At 43.4% G+C, this 21,181-nt stretch overlaps 1 protein-coding gene across 3 annotated transcripts in view; it reads right to left on the reverse strand.

The window, feature by feature from the left end:
- The window catches only part of DNAAF11 (dynein axonemal assembly factor 11), a 210,929-nt gene that overhangs the window by 7,214 nt on the left and 182,534 nt on the right, over positions 1 to 21,181 (reverse strand). Inside the window, exon 11 of one of the 3 annotated variants that reach the window (XM_069220772.1) lies at positions 1,479 to 1,540. The exons of the other annotated variants lie outside the window; for them this stretch is intronic. Within the exon in view, the coding sequence (XP_069076873.1) occupies positions 1,502 to 1,540 (39 nt within the window). The 3' untranslated portion in view covers positions 1,479 to 1,501. Of the gene's footprint in view, positions 1 to 1,478; positions 1,541 to 21,181 lie in introns of those variants that run through there. 3 annotated transcript variants of the gene reach the window in all.

Consider the following 21,181-nt stretch of genomic DNA (forward strand, 5'->3'; position numbering starts at 1 on the left):
TTTAAGTCACTGCAGTGAGTGTGTGCAGTTTTAAATGGCCAATTCGACCTGGCAAGTGTACCCACTGGCCAGGCCCAAACCTTCCCTTTTTATACATGTCAGGCACCCTAAAGGTACGCCCTAGTAAGCCCCAGGGTCAGGGTACAGTGTATATAAAAGGTGGGACATGTCCTGGTGTGTTTTACAAGTCCTAACACTAAAATACTGCCAAATTCGTTTTTTCACTGTTGCAAGGCCAGTCTCTCTCATAGGTTAACATGAGGGCTGCCTTTAAATATCCTCAAAGTGCAGGTTCCCTTTGAAAGCATTTGGGATATGGAGTTTGGGGTCTCCAAACTCACAATTTAAAAAATACATCTTTTAGTGAAGGTGGTTTTTAGATTGTTAGTTTGAAAATGCCACGTTTAGAAAGTGCACAAAAGAAACAAGAGCTAACACTGAAATTAACTTGGAAAAAAATATTATTTACAATGAGAGGCAAAACCAATTACATCTCCCTAGCATTAATACATGACATTTATCCAGAACAATTAAAATTGAATAACATTTATCGCACACAGAAGAACAAATACAAAAGTGAGCAATTACCTTATATAAAAACATTTTTTGGGCACTGCACACACATTTCTTACATCAAAAACATATGACAATATACAAATTAAAGACCAAAAATTAACACAAAAAAATTAACCTAAAATTCAGGTTCTGTACCAACTTTAAAGAAGGGGAACTTGGAGCCTAACTTGTTTGCAAAAATATTAAGGCTCCTCCTTAAAGAGCAGAAAGGCACGGAGGAGCTCATTATAAATCTTTGTGGTAGCTCAAACAGGAATGATGGACAATACAACACAATGCATTGAATTCTCCCTGAAGGCCATATCTTCTTTAATAGCGCTCACTGCTGCTTCCTATTGTCCACGTGTTTCGAACCCACTGGATTCAAGAGTTCTCTTCAGGACACAGAACACCAAAACACAACTGTTTACAAAAAAACGAAAATCACATATACTACTAAAAGAAAAACGAAAATCACATATACTACTAAAAGAACAAGCATTTTCAATGCAAAGGGTCTCGCATTTTTTCGAGTAAGAGGTATTAGCGTTGTAAAGCAAAAAAAAAGCAGCGCGATCGCGCTTTGTAAAGTGCAGCGTGATCACGCTGTGTGGAAAATAAACAGATAAAGTAGTCCGGACTCCAGGCTGAAAACATCGAGCCTCGTATGTTTTTGGTACTTTACCAATACTGTGTAGGTGGGCTAAACACCTTAAAAGGCATGACGTATGCATGCCTTTCACAAATGAAAGCAGGTGGATTTTAAAAGGCAAGCCCACAAACCAATGCCAGTGACTGACGTGGCATGGGCGTGGTTTCAAGCCCAAAGAGAGATAACAGAATGGACGGAGCACTTTGTGCTCGCCCATAAAAAGTGCCCGCAGATCTCATCACTCTGCCCATAACACATTCCAATATAAATACCTGGTCAGAAGGAACTGCCATTTTATGAATGGCCTACCAGCAAAGCAGGGGTCTCACGATTCTGTGAAAAAAATGGATGACCTCACTGTTATTCATTGCAACACAATACTAATATTGTAGTCAACCATGTGTGTTTTCAACAAAATTCACTCGATTGAAACCACCATTTCAAAACATAACTTGCTAACCAGTCACATGTGAAATCCATTTAATATGAATCCAACACCGAAGCCATAGTGAAAAAATAAAACAGAGATAAAATAAATTACAGCCAAGGAGTATTAAGGCAACATTTTAAACCTAGCTGGATGAAAACTAATTTGCAAACAGATGTCACTTACCATAAATCAAACAACTAAACCCATAACAATAATCCAGCCTGGAAAGCAAAAGAAAAACTATTTCTTAATGCATTTCTTCTGCTTATAAACATGTAATCTCAATCTACTTTACAGAGTAGAGAAACACTCCTCCACTTGCTGCACTGAAGTATAAATCACTTTAATTGCTTGTCCTGAAACCAACAGATTAACAAAATCACATCAGAATAAAGCACCCTTGAAATATCCAGACAAATGTAATAAGACCATCTCACAATTCTGGACATTACCTTCTGCTTGCTCATGATGCATTCAAACCGATGTTAATCCAGCAAAAGGCACCTTTAGTTTGGGGAGGGTTAAATAGTGTGTGACCCTGACTCATGACGTGAACCTCCTGCGCCTTAACATCCCTCTGAAGAAAGTTTCAACAGAAAGTGTACTAAACAAGATAAACTCCAACATCAAATTACATGAATTTTAATGCCAGCAAATAAAAATGTATTTCATAGAAAAAAACTTCGAAGAAAAGAATTGAAATGCATTTCTCAATTCAGACCAGACCATTCCATGAACAAATTAGGTGGTTCTGGGAACTGAATTCCAATTACCCAACAGCACTCTTTACTGCAAAAGTGAAATGAAAGAGAGAAGGCATAAGACAACTGGATGATGTTGAATTCTATAAAAAACTTCCAAAGGATCCTACTAAAGATTTTCTAGGTGAGGTGCAAGTTATCGTGAAAGAGGTTTTTGAGGATGGGTTAATTGGACCTAAGGAATTTGAGTTCTTAGTTAAGATGAACCCACAGGTCCCAGTTTTGTATTTATTACCCAAAGTGCATAAAAATGAAAAGACCCCACCTGGCCGCCCCATAGTATCTGGTTGCGATTCAGTGTTGGAGCCTCTTGCAAATATATTGTGTTTTTTTAAACCTTTGGTTCTCCAAGTTCCTTCTTACTCGAGAGACACAAGAGATTTTCCAAATAAAATTGATGATCTAGAGTTTGATCCCAATTCTCAGATTTTGGTCACATTTAATGTGGTGTCATTATACACTCAGATTCCCCTAGAAGATAGGTGGAATTTTTTCTGGAGGACAGGCCAAGACCTCACCAGGTTCCCACTGACTTCATATTGAAATTAGCATGGTTTGTATTGAGAAATAATTATTTCAAATTTGATAATGAGTTCTTTACACAAGTGAAGTGGACAGCGGTGAGTTGTCCCTTCGCGCCGGAGCTAGCAGTCCAGTTCATGGCAATGTCTGAAGACAGGTTTATATATAATAATAACCCTTTTGTTAGTAATATTGCAAAATGGCTCAGATTTATTGATTACATTTTTTGTCTCTGGGCAGGCTCATTGGAGCCACTGAATCATTTCGCAAAGTGGTTAAATCGAAGAACCAATGACATTAAATTTTGTGCCACTAGTAGTTGTGATTCTATCACATTTGTGGATGTTGAGGTGTTCCCTCGGAATGGTAAACTAGCAACTTCTCTCTACACAAAGCCTACTGATCATAACAAGGCATTGCATTATTCTAGCCACCATCCCCAAAGCCTCTGAGATAATCTGCCATAATGGCAGGTTTCTACGCATTCGGCGTAATTGTTCTGAAAAGACAGCTTTTGAGTACCATGCTAAATAACTGCTCAATAAACTGACAGAAAGAGGTTACCCCAAAACATTGGTGATGCAATCCATGAAACGGGCCATGAGGACTCCAAGAGAAACACTGTTGGCCAAACGTGAGAGGGCCATCACAGACAGATTAGTTTGTGTATCCACATTTTGTCCACAGACTAACAATTTAAAAACATAGTACTGAAGAGTTGGCATTTGATTAAAAAATAATGATAAACCATATGTGAGACCACTGTTTGCTTTTAAGAAGCATCAGAGCCTTGGGGGTCATATAGTTCGAGCTTGTGTGTCTCCAGCTTCCGTTAGAAGTGATTTGTATCAAGCATGGAATTTATCTCCCGTAGAGGGGCATCACAAATGTGGTTCTTGCGTGTGTTGTGGTACCACAATTGAAGGGAAGGAATTTGAGTAAAAAATAATTAAATTGAGTCATCTCTAATTTTCCAATTGCAAAACCATAAATGTTATTGATGGCATTGCCTTGCAACAAACTGTATATTGGAAAGATTAACCAAGAAGTAAGGCAGCATATCATTCAACAAATGTCCTGAATTAGACTCAGGGTCACTAATTCACCAATTGTGAGCCATTTTTTAAATAATCATCACTCAGAGAATGGTGTGCTATGGACAGTGCTGGCTGTGGTCAAAGTTAGACATAGCGGTGGTGATTTAATCTCCTTCCTCATGAGAAGAGAAGCCAATTTGATTGTGAAATGCTACAGAGGGGTTGAATTAATTCAATGAATTACAGAATTCATTGTAACTGTCAATTGACAACTACAGTATTTTTTAATAATTTGCTCCTAATGCCACAAACTTGCCAGCTATAGTATAGCAATGTGGGTGCCCTCTAGGCAATCCAGTGTGGACATTTTGGCATAATAGTGTGGGAATATATAGGCACCAGAGGGTAGTTGTTGTCAACTAAGAGGTCGTGTAGGGTAGCTATGGATAGCTGTGTGTGACATGGGCAGATGTTGGATAAATGTTTTCCAGCTCTCACAAATCTGTATTTTAGTGGTTTACAGGTACAGCATAGTGAGTGCTTTTTCAGTAATGTTTATTTTGTTTCACTTTCGCAGTAAAGAGTACTGTTGGGTAATTGAACTTCAGTACCCAGAACCACCTAATTTGTTTATGGAACAGTCTGGTCTAAATTGAGAAATGCATTTCGATTCTTTTCTTCAATTTTTTCCATGAAAGTAATTTTTATTTGCTGGCATTAACATTCATGTAATTTGATGTTGGAGTTTATCTTGGTTAGTATCCTTTCTGTTGAAACTTTCTTCAGTGGGAAATTAAGGCACAGGGTTTCATGCATAAGTCAGGGTCACACACTATTTAACCCTCCCCCAAACTAAAGGTGCCTTTTGCTGGATTAACATTGGTTTGAATGCATCTTGAGCAAGCAGAAGGTAAAGGCATTGTCAGATGGTGTTATTACATTTGTCTGGAGATTTCAAGGTTGCTTTATTCTGACGTGCTTTTGTTAATCTGTTGGTTTAAGGACAAGCAATTAAAGTGATTCATACTTCAGTGTAGCAAGTTGAAGAGTGTTTCTCTACTTGGTAAAGTAGATTGAGGTTAAGCAGAAGAAATGCATTTTTAAATGGTTTTTCTTTCGCTTTCCAGGCTGGGTTATTATTATGGGTTTATTGGTTTGATTTATGGCAAGTGACATCTATTTACAATCTAGTTTTCATCTAGCTAGGTTTAAAATTATGCCTTAATGCTCCTTGGCTGTAATTTATTTTATCTCTGTTCATTTTTTCATTGTGGTTTCTGTGTTGGATTCATAGTAAATGGATTTCACATGTGACTGGTGACATTTTAGCAAGTTATGTTTTGAATTGGTGGTTTCAATCCAGTTAATTTGTTGAAAACACACAAGGTTGGCTACAATATTAGTATTGTGTCACAATGATAACAGTGCGGTCATCCATTTTTTTCATCCATTTTTTTTTCACAGAATCGGGAGACCCCTGCTTTGGTGGTAAGCAATTCATAAAATGGCAGTTCCTTCTGACCAGATACTTATATTGGAATGTGTTATAGGCAGAGTGAGGAGATCTGCTGGCACTTTTTCCTTTAGTAGTATATGAGATTTTCATTTTTCTTTTAGTAGAAGATGTGATTTTAGGTTTTTGTTAACAGTTGTGTTTTGGTGTTCTGTGTCCTGAAGAGAACCTTTGAATCCAGTGGGTCCGAAACGCGTCGACAATAGGGAGCAGCGGTGAGCGCTATTAAAGATATGGCCTTCAGGGAGAATTCAAAGCATTGTCTTGTATTGCACTTCATTTCTGTTTGAGATACCACAAAGACCTATAATTAGCGCCTTTGCGCCTTCCTGCTCTTTAAGGAGGAGCCTTAAAATTCTGCGAATGAGTTAGGCTCCGAGTTCCCTCTCTTTCAAGTTGGTGCAGAACCTGAATTTTAGGTTAATTTTTTGTGTCAATTTTTGTTCTTCAATTTGTATATTGTTATATGTTTTTGATGTAAGTAATGTGTGTGCGGTGCCAACATTTTTTTTATATGAGGTAATTGCTCACTTTTGTATTTGTTCTTCTGTGTGTGATAAATGTTATTCAATTACAATTATTCTGGATAAATGTCATGTAATAATGCTAGGCAGAGGTAATTGGTTTTGCTTTCTCATTGTAAATAATATTTTTTTCCAAGTTAATTACAGTGTTGGCTCTTGTTTCTTTTGTGTAGTTTCATTGGCCTAGTCTCGCTGTTTTGAAGGCCATACCCCTTTCCTAATACAGTACTTTTAGAAAGTGGGCATTTTCTTACTTAAACCACTCTGTGATTCTGCCTGCTTGTGTAATCCCTTTCTGGGTCAGACTGACAGTTGGACTGTTTGTGAATGCCCTCTAGACAGTGACACAAAGGGAGCTGGGGTGTAGCCTGCATATCCTGATGAGCATCTAAGCTAGAGAGGAGGGAGGAGTGGGCATTTACACCTGAATGGTTTGTGCCTGCCCTCTCACAATGCAGTCTCCAACTCCCTGGTGTGTTTCTGAGGCCAGGCCTGGGCAAAGCAAGATCTTGTGAACAACAGAGACTTTCATTTGAAGTTTGGCTACTTCAAAGGCAGCAAGGGGTATAAGTAGTGGACCCAAAACCCCAGATCACTTCTGGAACCAATAGGAACCTCTGCCAAGGAGAAGAGATGAGGAGAAGTGCTGCCCCTGCCTGTGACTTTGCTTTGTTTGGCTATCCTGCAGTTGCTGCTTCTACCTGTGAAAGGGGACAAAGAATGGACTTTGTAGTATATTCTTGCTTGAGAAGAATCTCGAAGGGCTTGGATTGAGCTTGCCTCCTGTTTTGAAGTCTCAAGGCCACCAAAGACTTCCTATTCCAGCACCTGGACTCTCTGGTGGGACTCCTGCCCTGCCAAGTGGTGCCCTATCCAGTCCCTGGGACCTTGAAAGGTAAAGTTGGCAGACAAGAACTGAAAATCCACTCACAGACCGCCGTGCGGGGAAGTTTTCGACGCACCTTCTGTGACACGGCTGAAAAACGACACGCCACCTGCTTCGCGGCTAAAATCGACGCTCCACTTGCATCGCTGCTGGGAGATAGACATCGCAGCTGGAGAAAACAACGCAACACCTGCTTGCAGTTGCTGATAATGACGCAAACCCCATGCAGCGTGGTTTTCCAACACCGTGCAGCCGGATTTCTCACGCATCATCGCTGGACGTAAAGAATCAATGCAAGCGTGCACAGATCCGAGGTGCCCAGTCCAGAAATCGATGCATCGCTCTCCTGCAGGAAAGGAAAAACAACGCAGTGCCTACCCGACTGAAGAAGGAACGACGCACAGCCTCACTTGAGAGTAAGGAATCGACTCATCGCTGACTTTTTTGACGCCCGTGTGGCTTTATTTTTTATACAAACCAGGTACTTTGTGTAAAATCAACGTTTTCATTGTTTTCTATGGAGTAAGAGTCTTTTTACTTTACCAATTCATATCTTGACTTGTGTATGTTGGATTATATTAGTTTTGGTCTTGTTTGATTTAGATAAATATTACATATTTTGCTAAACCAGTGTGGTGTCCATTTTATAGTGTTTTCACTGTATTACTGTGTGTGTTGGTACAAATACTTTACACATTGACTTTGAGATAAGCCTGACTGTTTGTGCCAGCTACCAAGGGAGTGAGCAGGGGTTGTCTTAGGAGTGTAACTCCCTTACCCTGACCAGAGTGAGGGTCTCTGTTTAGACAGGGTGCAAACTGACTGCCAACCAGAGACCACATTTCAAACACTCTATAACTATAACTAGTGAATGTTTAGTGGCTTTTAGTTATCTCAAGCGCGGGAAAGCCATCCATTTAGCATGCTCACCCCAATTTATCTGACTGATACTGGTGGTAACTGACCCTGACTGTGCCTTGGGCTCTTTTAACCAGGCCCAGGGCTCAAGATAAAAGGTATATGGTAAAGTGGTACAATTACAATTTACAATGACAGACTTCTGTAAGCCCCTAGTATATAATAGGGCAAGGCGGATTCAAACTACTTTTAAGTCCCTAGTATATAATAAGGCAGGGAAGTTTAGAGGCCCAGTAGATTTTCTGCACTGGAGTGTGCACTGCTGTGTTGCCTGCTGTCAGTTGTCAAAGGCAGGCCTACCCTGCAGACTGTCTTTAAAAAGTAAAAGTGTGCAAATTTGATTTTGGAATTAAAGGTAATCTAAAGTGATAATCTACTTTATTTTTACATATGTCATCCCTAAGGTCTCCCCTAGGTGCCCCAGGAGTGAGGTGCCATGTAACTATAAGCAGGGACATTACAAAATATATTTTATATGCTCTGGTGAGGGAAAAACTGCCCCTTTCATTTTTCATCATTGTAGATACTTAGCTCCATAGGATAATTAGGGAATATTTCACATAAACATAAGTATTCCTAGGAAGTAGCTAAATGAGTCATGAAAGGACTCCAAAGATTGGAAATTATAAATCCAACAACTTGCCACTGTTGCATTCATCATAACTAATACAGAAAATAAGTTACAGCACTTTCTTTTCTGTAAGCCAAAATCCAGCCTGTTAGTGGCATCTCCTGATTGGTCAGCCTTAACAGGATTAGCCAGGCTGCTTTGATGAGGTGATAAGAGGCCTGCGCTGAGCAGAAGTTATCAGGTGGGAGGAGCTCTGCAGCTGCAGAGGTGAGACCAGGAAGGGGGCTGGGTAAATCAAACTGGGCTTCAAAGGAAGCAGCACAGGAAGGAATGCCCGCTAGGTCTGCCCTCTCACCCTGCACCCCACAGATAGCTAGCAGGTCCACGAAAGGACTTTACAGATGGTCTCAAGGGGGAGTGTTAGTGGAAATGAGCCAAACCAGTAGGTTGGTTTAACCTGGTCTTGCTCCTATGGAAAGAAAACGTGCATCTTGGAATTTTAAAGAGCAGTGCTTTATGGGACAAGAAAATGCTACACTTTGGAGGAAGCTGTCATGCTTTTGGGTGGCATCCTGCAGCTCATTGGACAGGGGTGTCCCTCCGCTTGTCACCCAAGATCATTGAATGAATATGGCTGAGCTGCATTGCAACTCAGATCTGCTGCCTGAACTCACAAGAAGAAGCACTGCCCTGCTGGAACCCCTGTCTACAACCCCAAGGACTGCACTCTGAAGTACTGCTCCTGTTGCACACTGGAACAAAGGCCCTAATGCTTTGCCTTGCTTAAAAAAAGGGCTCAGGAGTTTACTCCCTGAAAGCAACAGGTTAACAGAGCCTGCCTGCATTAACTATCACAAAAGTCCCCAGGCTGGAGTGTGTCCAGTGGACTTTAATGATTTAGCCAGGTGCATTGTGGGAATGGTAGTCCTAAACTTCCAAGGACCATCTCAGAGCTTCTAGACCCTTGGATTTGTGTTTTGGACACCTTGCACCCTCAAGAGGACCTTCAGGAAGAATTTCCAGAAGTTTGGAGCAACTTTGGGAAAAAGCTCCATAAATGGACCGAACCAACGTTGTGAGTCAAGAGTCTAGATTTCAGTCTAGATTTCAGGTTCCTCCCGCTGAAAGCTCCGGAGTTCCAGACTTCCAGGATTTGCTAGGGGCCTAGTGGAAAAGCAGTCCAACAGCATCACATTGAAATCGGCTTGCTGGGGAGGACAGCACAATGTAGAGAGAGAACAGTTTCTAAGTGCGAAGATAAGATTTTTACTGAGGCCCCCTGTTCAGTGAATGTGAGCAGGGCTCCATCGCAGTCGGCCTCAAACTTTGACTTTGTACCAATCAAGCATGACCAGATGTCCTCGGTTGGCGCTATTGATTACTTAGCACTAGAAAGCACATTTTTTTAATTTAATCTTTAAAAATTGATGATTATTCCAGTTACCCTCTATTGGATTTTTGTCGTTTTGGTGTCATTTTAAGATAAAAACATTTCCTATTTTTATAAATTGGTGTGAGATTTTTATTGTATGTTGTGTCTTACCTATTTACTGTATTGGTGTATTACCTGTCTTCTAAGTTAAGCCTGCCTGCTCATTGCCAAGCTAATAGGGGTTGAGCCAAGGCTAATGTTTTGAGATCTTGACTGGAACTAACACTGGCTTGGGGGCATTATTGGTAGTGGGAAGTGTGTACTTACCTCCAATAACAACCAGCCTCTAGCATAAAGTAACTATAACTCACACCCCTGACATGCACACTTCTCTCATCAATAATTTCACTGCAAACGTAACAGTGATATTATCAATGATGTCATAGTAGATGTCATGAGTGATGTAATATGTGGGGTAATTAGCAGTGCATGGCGACAGCACGAGTTGGGGGCATTATTGGTAGTGGGAGGTGTGTACTTACCTCCAATAACAACCAGCCTCTAGCATAAAGTAACTATAACTCACACCCCTGACATGCACACTTCTCTGATCAATAATTTCACTGCAAATGTAACAGTGATATTATAAATGATGTCATGAGTGATGTAATATGTGGGGTAATTAGCAGTGCATGGCCACAGCACAAGTTATAATTAACCTTAGAGCACAAGTTATAGTTATTTGAGATAACTAAAACTGGAGAATTTTAGTGGTTTTTAGAGTTTAAAACATTACATTGTTACTAAACAATTGATCTAACTATAACTTTACTTTAACCTTTGTTTTTGCAGTGAATTTTTAGGATTTACAAAAAATGTAAAGTAATATTTAATTAATCCAACCATTAATTTATTATAAATCCAATTTCCACAAGCAGCCAACCCCATGCTGCACACTGCCTACATCCGGGCACAGTGGGGAGCTGGTGGCCACAAGGCATGGCCTGTTGGACAGGCCCTGTAGCCAACCCCATAAAGACAGCGCAGGGTCTTTGATTTGCACAGAAGGGGGGATGACCGGAGGGCCTGTCTCCCCTGCATGCTTGCCAACCCCACGCTGAGCACAATCTTTGACTGTGCAGGGTGGGGGGTTGGACACAAGGCCTGACCTGGAGGCTCATCCCCTAGGGCCATATTTTTTTTTTTACATGGGAAGGGGCTACCTGACTCCCTTGCCCGAACCCATTATCGTCCTGGGGACCCCACCACACAGGGCCACATATATTCTAAAGAGGAGCAGGGCAGCATGGCCCCCTTCCTCGAGCCTCATTAGGCCCGGGGAACTTCATCACCCAGGGCCTTATTTATTTTAAAGGGGAGGTGGGGCCATATGCCCATCTGAGCCTAATTAGGCCATGGGGACACCTTCCCCCACATTTCCTATAAGGGGAGGGGGACTGCAAGCCCCCCTCCCTGAGCTTCATTAGACCCCGAGGACCCCATCCCCTAGGGCTGTTATATTATTAAAGGGAAAGGGGGGCGCACAGCCACCCTCCCCGAGCCTTAATAAGCCCTGGGAACCCCAATCCCCCAGGGCCACTACTTAAAATAAAGGGAAGGGGGCTGTGTGCGCCCCTCTCCCCGTGCCTTAATAGTCCCCAGAGGCCCTTTTTTAGGGGCAGTGGGCCGAGTAGCCCTGGGGACCCCATCCCCGAGGGCCATTACTAAAAATAAAGGGGAGGGGGACGCGCCACCCCCTCCTAAACCATTATTGGCCCAGGGTGAACCCATACCCCAGGGCCATTTTTTGTTTTAAAGCGGGAGGGGGTCTGCATGACTCCCCTCCCTGAACCAATTATAGCCCTGGGCACCCCATCCCACAGGGTCATACATATTTGAAAGTGGAGTGGGGGCTGCGTGGCCCGCCTTCTTGAACCTCAGGCTCTGAGGATCCCATCCCACAGGGCCATATATATTTTAAAGTGGAGGCGGGCCCCTTGGCCCTCATCCTCGAGCCTCAGGTTCTGGGAACCCCATCCCCCAGGGCCTTATTTATTTTAAAGGGAAGGAGGGGACATATGGCCCCTCTTCCAAAGCCTTATTAGTCCCTGGGGACACACAAGCCCCCCCCTTCCCGAGCCTTAGTAGGCCCTGAGGACCCCCATCCCCAAGGGCCACTACTTAAAATAAAGGGAAGGAGTTCTCTGTGTCCCCCTCCCTGAGCCTTATTAGGCTCTGTGGACTCCATCATCTGAGGCCCTTTATTTTATGAAAGGGGAGAGTGGCTGTATAGCCTCCCTCCCCGAGCCTTGTTAGGCCCTGGGTATCCCATCCTCGCGGGCCATCACTAAAAATAAAGGAGTGGGGGTGCCAAGCCACCTCCCTCCCCAAACCATTATTGGCCCCAGGGAACCCATCTCATCGGGTCCTGATACTTAAAAGTAGATTCCCTGGTGCCCACCCAGGGCACCCACCATATACTGGTTGCTGGTAGCCCCACGGCCTCCGTGACCCCAGCTCCCGACATGCTGCAGAAGCCAGCATTGCTTCCACTGGGAGGGAGCAGCACCTAATGCTGCTCCCACCAGGAAAGAGCAAGATCTTGATTTGTTTCCCTGCTTACCTCAGTGCAGGCAGGGAAACAGATCAAAAGTCTGCTCCCAGTCAGCGGGAGCATTTTCAAAGACTTTGTGTTTGCTCCCAAGTGACAGGAGTTTTTAAAATGCTCCCGCCAAGTAGGAGCAAACACAGGTTTGCCTGCTAGCAGCGATGAGAGCTGGGAAACCGCTATATCCTGGGAGTGGGCTCTCCGGGACATAGCTAGGGAGCCTGCCCTGGGGGATGGTCCCCAGGGCCATTAAGGCTCAGGGAGGAGGGCTGCATGGCTTCTCTCCCTTTTCAAACGTTTAGCAGCCCCAGGGATGAGGTTTTCAGGGCCTTTAGACACCTGGGGAAGGGGGCCACATGCCCCTTTCCTCTAAACAAGACATCAGGCCCCAGGGGATAGGGTCAATGGAGACGAAATCAGTCTGGGAAGGGGAGCCACCCGAACCTCCTCCCCCAAAAATAAACCCCTCATCCCCCAGGCCCTGACACTCCCCAGGGCTATTTTAAAAAACAATGTTTTTAAAACAAAACTTTCTTCCTGTCCAGGGAGGACCTCTTCTGGCAGTTCTGGCTGGAGTGTTCCCTTGGGGGAACAGGGTCAAGACTGATTTGCATTTGGCTGGGTCCAAACTGGGGTGGCATGGTGAGCAAAAGAATGATGGATTAAACCCAGATCTGTAACTGGGGGTGTGTTTGAAAAGTTTCAGCACTCCGTTCATCATCCTTTTGTGTTGCTAAAGTCACAGTAATTGGTCAGGGTATGCCCAGATGTAGGACCCTTGCTCACTGTGGCACTGGATTCAAGATAGCCTGGCTGATGAGGGGTGATCAGGACCTTCAAGTGGATTCCGATAGAAACCAGAAGAATGGTCACCCACGCCCACCTCAGCAGCAGATTGGAGTACGGTAACGCCCTCTATGTGGGGACCACAGCCAAGCTTCAGAGAAAACTCCAGCGTATCCAGAACGCCGCCACACGTCTCATCCTCAACCTCCCTCGCCACAAGCACATTTCCTCCCACCTCAGATCCCTACACTGGCTGCCCATCAACAAAAGGATCGTCTTCACAATCCTAATCCACGCTCGCAAAGCCCTCCACAACACCGGACCAGCCTACCTCAACGAACTACTTAACTTCCACATCCGACTCGCCAGCTCCGTTCCGCCGACCTCGCCCTTGCAACAGTCCCCTGCATCCAACGCACCACCTCCGGCGGAAGATCCTTCTCCCACCTCGCTGCCAAAACCTGGAACTCCCTTCCCCACCAACCTATGCAAGACCAAGGACTTCCTAGCCTTCAGAAAGCACCTCAAAACATGGGTCTTCAAGCAGTAGCACACCCCACCCCCAGCGCCTTGAGACCCTCTCGGGTGAGTTGCGCGCTTAACAAATTTTTTGATTGATTGATTGATTGATACCCTGAAACCGGTCCCAGGATGCTTGTTTCTGGTCCAGGAAGTGAGGACTCACGTTCTCCTGGATCCATTTGGACCTAGTAGACCCGGTGATACACAATGAAAATACAGGCCTGTTTCTGTTGAACACATTACAATGTTGAATTAACTAGGCCTTGAAGAAATGTCTATTGTGCTTGAAAGGCCTTATGTTGCAAGGCTTGCTAAACTGACGGCCATCACAAGACACCACCGCATGCTAGCTTGCGAAATCCTCACTGCTAAAAGTACTAACGTATGCACTTATGGTTCCTCTTTCTCCACATATAGATGTATCACAAGACATTTGATTCAGAGGACATTGTGCAAGCTTCCTGTCCATGATTCTAACCCTTATATGGAGCATCACGTGTGCTATATAGAAAAAAGTTAAATCATACGACATTATCAAGAACCAATGAAATGTATTAATGTGTTTGCGGTTTAATGCTATAAAAGATCATGCATTACTTCCTTGTGCAGACTGTTCGAGATGGATTTTGGCCCGCTCAGTCTCCGTGTACACGTATTTCTTATTGTGTCTTATTAGTTCTTATTAAAAGTAATCTAAAGAAGAGCGGCTGGTCTCGGTTTGTTTCCTGAATTGTCTGGATCTGAAATACTCTGACTTGGCTTCGACGACTTGGCTTCGACATATGGTGGAGGATTGCGGTTGGATTTACGATTTCGCCGGCTCAGCTCCTGCCTCTCTGCGGAGGGGGGCAACGGCGTTTTGGGCTGGTCGGGCCCCCTCCGGGCCAGGGTGTTGGTGCTGTCGTGAGTATCTGTCATTTCCTCGGTCCCGTCTGTTTATGTTTTGAATTTTTTTCTCCTCTTCTCCTCTCTCTCTCTCTCTCTCTCTCCCTCTGTGTTCGCAGAGGGTGTTGTATAGGGGGGAGGTGGCGGGTGATTTACGTTTGCACTTCTAAATGGAGTTGTGGATAATTGTACTATATGCTATTCCTATTAGCCTGCTGTTCTTTCTTGTTATGTTTGTTCTTTGTTTACGGTGGCATGCGGATGTTCCTGTCCCCATTATTCCAGGCTCTTCTAGAGTACCTCGTTCAGACATTCAGATGATGGCCGTCAGATGGCTGCGTGCTGGAGTTTTGTGTTGATATTATCGTTCCTGCCTTATTGCGCCATTTCCTTCCCTCTTTTGTTCTCAGTGCTAACGAATTCATGGTTCAGTAGTTGCTGTAAATATTAGCCAAGGGTTTCTGTTTATCCAGCGACACTACATGTGTGAGACTGTTAGTGGTATGGTCTCGGTACACAGCGGGAGGCGCTGTGTGGCCACAGCTCCCAACCGGAAAGGGTTGGTGCAGCATTTCCAAGCCGGAGGGGCTGGGGAGGAATACTCTGGCCGGAGGGGGTGGTGATTGTCCACCCCAGCAGGAAGGGCAGGTTGTGCCCGGTGATTTATCGAGTGGTAGGTGTCCACTTCAGTGGAGCAGGCAAGGCAGGCAGTGCTGTGTTCTCGCATATTTATTTATTTATTTTCTCTCTCTCTCTCTCTGCGCTGATAGCGTTGCGGTGTTGTGCTCTTTGGGGGCGTCATATTGATTTTTTTCTTTCTTCTTTCTTCTCTTTCTCTCTCTCTCTCCTGCTGGTTAGATGGAGAGTTGGTGAGATGAATGGATGAGGTGTAGGGAAAGGGTGCTGGAGAGATAGACAGGGTGGTTGAATTATGTGTTAGGATAGTAGTGAGAATATAGTGAGGAAGGAGATGTGTATTAACTGACTGACTCAAGCTGCGATTGTACCAGAACTCAGGAGCATTACTCCCGCCAATACTGTTACAGTGACTGATTACTACAACTGACAGGGTCTGCCTGTGCACCACACTCTACTGTCACCACGCACCAGCACAAAGGGTGGGAAGCATGACCATCACGTAGGGCAAGTACCTGTTTTTGTTATATTGTTATCGTATTGTCCTATATGTGATTGAGTGCACTGTTCACCATTGTTGCATTACCTGTGTGTCACCCGCCACGGATCTGGTCCGGGTTCTAATCCCATACAGCCGCACCCTGTCTCAGGGCAGGAAAGGAAGGGTGTGGGATCTTTGCCTTTCTCTCTTGACTTTCCTGTCATCTTTTATTCGCTAAAAGGACGTCAGTGTACGCCGTCACCAGCACCTTGGCACTGTTTTTTTCATTCCAAACTTGTGCATGCTTGCGGTGAACAAGGCTGCGTGTACTGTTGTGTGATTGCAGACAAACTCTCCGCTTCACTAATAACAAATGCAGTTGGCAGTGCTGATTTGAGTGCGGGTTTTCCTCATGTGTCATTTGATATGAGCGGCAGAAATAGCCGACTCCCTGGTGTTACCGAACTGTTTACATGAAGTGGTAAGGGAAAGCGGTGACCTTTTATTTAGCTATGGGGAACCCCTTTAGCAAGGAACATTTGGACACACACCAAATCACACCCCCTAGGGATAGTCCTGCCTACCAAGTAGCCGTTAAGCAAGGACTACATGCATTAATGTTTCTTGACAAATGGCACAGGCTGACGGCATGACGACCCAACTTACAGTTTCCAAGTAATGGCACATATGACATGAACAAGTTGTCATACTTGAGACAAATGCTGATTCTAAAGGGACGTAGGATTCGTAACTTGGAATGGGACTCTTTCTACTCATGGGACTATTGCCTACGAGACCTCAGACATACCAACAACATAAAAGCTAAAGTGTGCAAACAATTGGTGGTGTTGAAAGACGGATTTTATTCTGAAAGACAGAGGAATGAGAAGAGGGAGGAGCGGAGGGATAAAATGCTCGATATGGTAGGAACATTCCCATGTCTTCCTGTGGTAGGTGCACCATCACAGGAACACAGTATGCAGGGAACGACAAAGGAAGAGACCGAGGACGCACTCATAGAAGACATACTGATGGGGAGGTTAGGTAATGAGAACAAAACAGTGAGTTCGGAGGAAAAAGTGCGAGTTGAGCACTTAGCGACAGGTACAGAGCCTCCTGAGCTATCTCTGGCTCAGAAAACTGGAGCCCGTGAGCTCGCAAATGGTTTAATAAAAGAGGAACGAACGAAAATTAACCTTGACCGAGTGAAAGACTTTCAAATGCTGCAGGAAGTCAGAGAGGAAGTGGCCCACATTGCTCAGAAAACAAACAAGGAAAGTGACAGTTTGTTGGCTCAGGCTACAAAGAAAGGAAATGGACCAAAATTGTTGAATACACATTGGAAACCGCAGTTCCAAGACGCGTCCAGGGACAGTAGTGAAGGGATAAAGGGATTGCATGAGATAATATGGGAGATATGTATTTTCACACACCACACGAAGCATAACATTGATATTTTGACAAGGTTTTTAGACGGAAGTCTATGTGAAAGGAGGAACAGCCTCACAGGAACACAAACGAAAGGAAATTCACCATACGGTACACCGAGTGCTTCTCCCAGCACACTAAGAAAGCCTAAGTTCCTGAAATCAGACAGAAAAATTGTTGTGCCATACTCACAGATCTCATTGATAGAAGACAGACATTTGCGGAGGTAGAAAAAGATAACAATAGGGAATACAGAGAGGAACTTCTAGCCATGGCGCGATCAGAACTGATGGCCCTAGGCCCTGAGATACACCAGATATATGCTTGCTACACTAACAGCACAAGTCCCCTGCCAACAGAATACAGTTGGGACACTTCTCAAATGAGTTTCACAGATGCAGACGTGCCATCCTGGAGTAACGACAAATTGTCTGAAAAACTGGAATACGCTATATTAAAATTACAGAAATGGAAAGAATTGAAAGAAGGGTTAAAAGCAGCTCAGGTCCTGCAGAGCCTAGAGAAAAATAAGGAAGGGACAGAACAGGTACAGACAAGGATGATGCCTCTGAGAGAATGTCCTGCCATTGATTAATGGAGTTTGACCAATGACTGTGTTTCACCACTGCGCATATTAGTTGCTCAATGTTCATCAGTAGCACATTGTATGTTTTGTTCGGTTTAGCCGCCTATGGGCTTTGACATGGCATTAGCCATTACTTTCTGTATCCAGCTTAGCTGCCTATTGGCTTTGACATGATATTAGACATTGCATTTTGTATCCAGCTCAGCTGCCTATTGGCTTTGATATGACATTAGACATTGCATTTTGTATTCAGCTCAGCTGCCTATTGGCTTTGACATGATATTAGACCTTACATTTTGTATTCAGCTCAGCTGCCTATTGGCTTTGACATGACACTAGACATTGCATTTGATATTTAGGTTAGCTGCCTATTGCCTTTAACGTGGAGTTAGACATTGCAGTTGAGAATCCAAGCTGTATTTTTCCAAGCTGTGTTTTTGCACAAGATGAACCAAGCTGTTTTCTTCTCACAGTAGACTAGACCTGATAAGAGAGGGTACATTGGTTGTTTTTCTCTCTGCTTGAGCTTGGGAAGAGGAGCAGTCTCGGAGATCTGGCCAGTCTCCAAAGGCTTGCGTAGTTTTCCCGAGTCTGAGAGGAGGGGGCACACCTTTGTAACGGATGTCACAGGCTTCAGAGAATGAGATTCGAATCTGCCTGACTTCGTGCTGGAGCTTGGCGCCAGTTGGCAGCATCCTGTGTGGGTAGATAAATCTCTTTCTCGCAGCTGACAAGGAGTCATCAGCTTGCAGACCCTAGAAAGATGAAGCTGTAAATAGTTTCTCACACGGTGAAGTATTTGTTTTGCTTTGCATTCAATATCTTATAAATATAACCTGCTGTGTATATTGCAAACTGATATATTTTGTTTTCATTGAACGTGTGCTTGAAATCTACTAATCCGTCATTTACGAAATAGCCGTTGGGGAAGAATTAACAACAATAAAAGTCTTCTTTGAACTCAGAAGTGCATTCCTGATATGTTATGTAAGTGCTGAAAACGAGATAAGTAGTGAAGCACTACATTTGGTACCAGGAGTGGGGTGGTTAAGGGGTTTGACAAATTAATAGATTTCTACGTGCACACTTTAAAAGTGTAATTGTTTTTGTTGTTTGGAGAATTACAGAAATTGTTTTCTGTTTGGAGAATCACAGAAGCACGGCAGACCATGTTTGAGAATGCATGTGTTGTTAAACTGCCCGATGGTGCTATGAAAAACTGTGAATTGATTTCTGTTGTTTGGAGAATTACAGAAGCACGGCAGACCATGTTTTAAAATGCATGTGTAGCTAAACTGCCTGATAGTGCTTTGAGAAATAGTTTTTATTGTGATAAAGCATATTTAGAAAATGTGCCTTTTGGAAGCAATGATGACAGAAAGGTTTGGATACCTTTATCTGCTTACAGAGAAATGCAGGAGAAATGTAGGCAGTTGGAACATGAAAATAGGAATTTACGTGAGCAAATTAGCCAGAATACATTAATTCAAGATAATGCTGAAAGTTATAAAAATGCTGTTTTAGAAGAATCTTTCTTTTCCCATTCCAGTAATGAGGGGGTTAAGACAGCTTCGAGCTGTTCTGAGCCTTTGTGTGAGCCAGGGTTTTTGGCAGCCAAAATGCATTCTTTAACTGATAACACGGACGAGAACGAGAGAGCTCAGAATGTGATTTACGAGTTACCGTTGCAAAAGGAAGTAAAAAGAAAGATTTTAGGGTTGTTTACTGTTTGCACTAAGCAAGAGAAACCGAGTTTCATTAGCTTGTTTGATTTTTGGAAACAGAATAGACCTCATTTGAGTGAAATCCTAACACTTTGGTATATGGTCACTGTGAAAAATAATATGCAGCTGCGCGCTTGTGATTTGGCAAATGAAATAATGCAGACTTTAAGTTTTTGCGCAGTGCAAGAGGTAAAAACTGATGTACATGTAAATCAAGAACAAGGAAAGAAAATAGTGCCCCTAGCTAGAATCATACACTGGATCTGGTACTTGCAAGACAGGGTTAGAGTACCACAGGTAAAAGAGTCACTAGTGAAATTGTGTGCACCATTTGAATTCGTGTCCACTGAAGATAAAAAGCATGTTTGTTTTACTAATGATTCATTGACTGAAATGTTGTCTTATGGCACAGGAGAAGGAACAGCGTTGTACACTGTGTGCCAGATTCTAAAGCAAGGACTACGTGAGATGTGTCATTTTTACGCTGATTCTTGGTTCATTGCTAATGTTTTAGCTGTTTGTTTTTCCACATGGCTTGCACCTAACTGGTTCAATTACCTTGCAGATGTTAATGAGAAAAGTTCAGAGAGAGAAGTGTACACCCAGAATTCTGCCTTAGTGGGGATGGCTAAGTGGGTGCCCCAGAAATGTGAACAGCTGGGAGAAAAAGCCACTTACAGGTGGGCAGAGATGAGAGGGATGCACATTCCCCTAGATTTGATAAAAACTGTGCAGCACGCACAAAAGCAATCTGTCATGCAAGCAGTCACAGAGCAGTTGGGGAGAGGAAAGTTACCAGGACAGAAATGGCAAATTGATCAGGTTTTAGGGAGAGTGATTGCTGCAAATTACCAAGGAAAAATCGAAATTATGCTGGTAACTAGAAAAGAATCTGATTTAGCAGCATCCTGTGCGGGTAGATAAATCTCTTTCTCGCAGCTGACAAGGAGTCATCAGCTTGCAGACCCTAGAAAGATGAAGCTGTAAATAGTTTCTCACACGGTGAAGTATTTGTTTTGCTTTGCATTCAATATCTTATAAATATAACCTGCTGTGTATATTGCAAACTGATATATTTTGTTTTCATTGAACGTGTGCTTGAAATCTACTAATCCGTCATTTACGAAATAGCCGTTGGGGAAGAATTAACAACAATAAAAGTCTTCTTTGAACTCAGAAGTGCATTCCTGATATGTTATGTAAGTGCTGAAAATGAGATAAGTAGTGAAGCACTACAGAGAAGTACCTTCGTCCTCCTTAGGGGAGGATGGCCATACCCCAACATATGTCTATGTACCTTGGCATAGAGCTGACCTGTTTTCCTTCACCAAAGACTTCCCAAAATTACGCGATAAACCACACAAATGGTACACAGAATTGAATAGAATAGTGGCAATGGGAGAAATGCTGTGGAAGGATTTGAACATGTTATTCAGTATAATAATACCACAAGATTTATGGGAGGATTGTAAGAAGGTGGTAGGATGGCCGGCAGAGGAATCGGTGAGGGGAAAAGGGGGGGGCACCGGGACAAGAGGTAGAGACAGCAAGAGACAAGGTGATGAAATACATACGAGAAAAAGTACCAGAGGAAAAGGTTGATTGGTCTAAAATAATACATACAAAACAGGAGAAGAATGAAAGTGTGACAAGTTACTATGACTGCCTTCTACAGGTCTACCAGCAGAGTAGTGGAAAGAGGAACCCACCGGGTGAGGCGATGCCTGCGTTTGTGACCAACTATGTATATGGATTACAGCAGCCTATACAAACTCATTTACAAA

The sequence above is a fragment of the Pleurodeles waltl genome, chromosome 2_2, assembly GCF_031143425.1.
Source record: "Pleurodeles waltl isolate 20211129_DDA chromosome 2_2, aPleWal1.hap1.20221129, whole genome shotgun sequence".
NCBI classification, from domain to species: Eukaryota; Metazoa; Chordata; class Amphibia; order Caudata; family Salamandridae; genus Pleurodeles; species Pleurodeles waltl.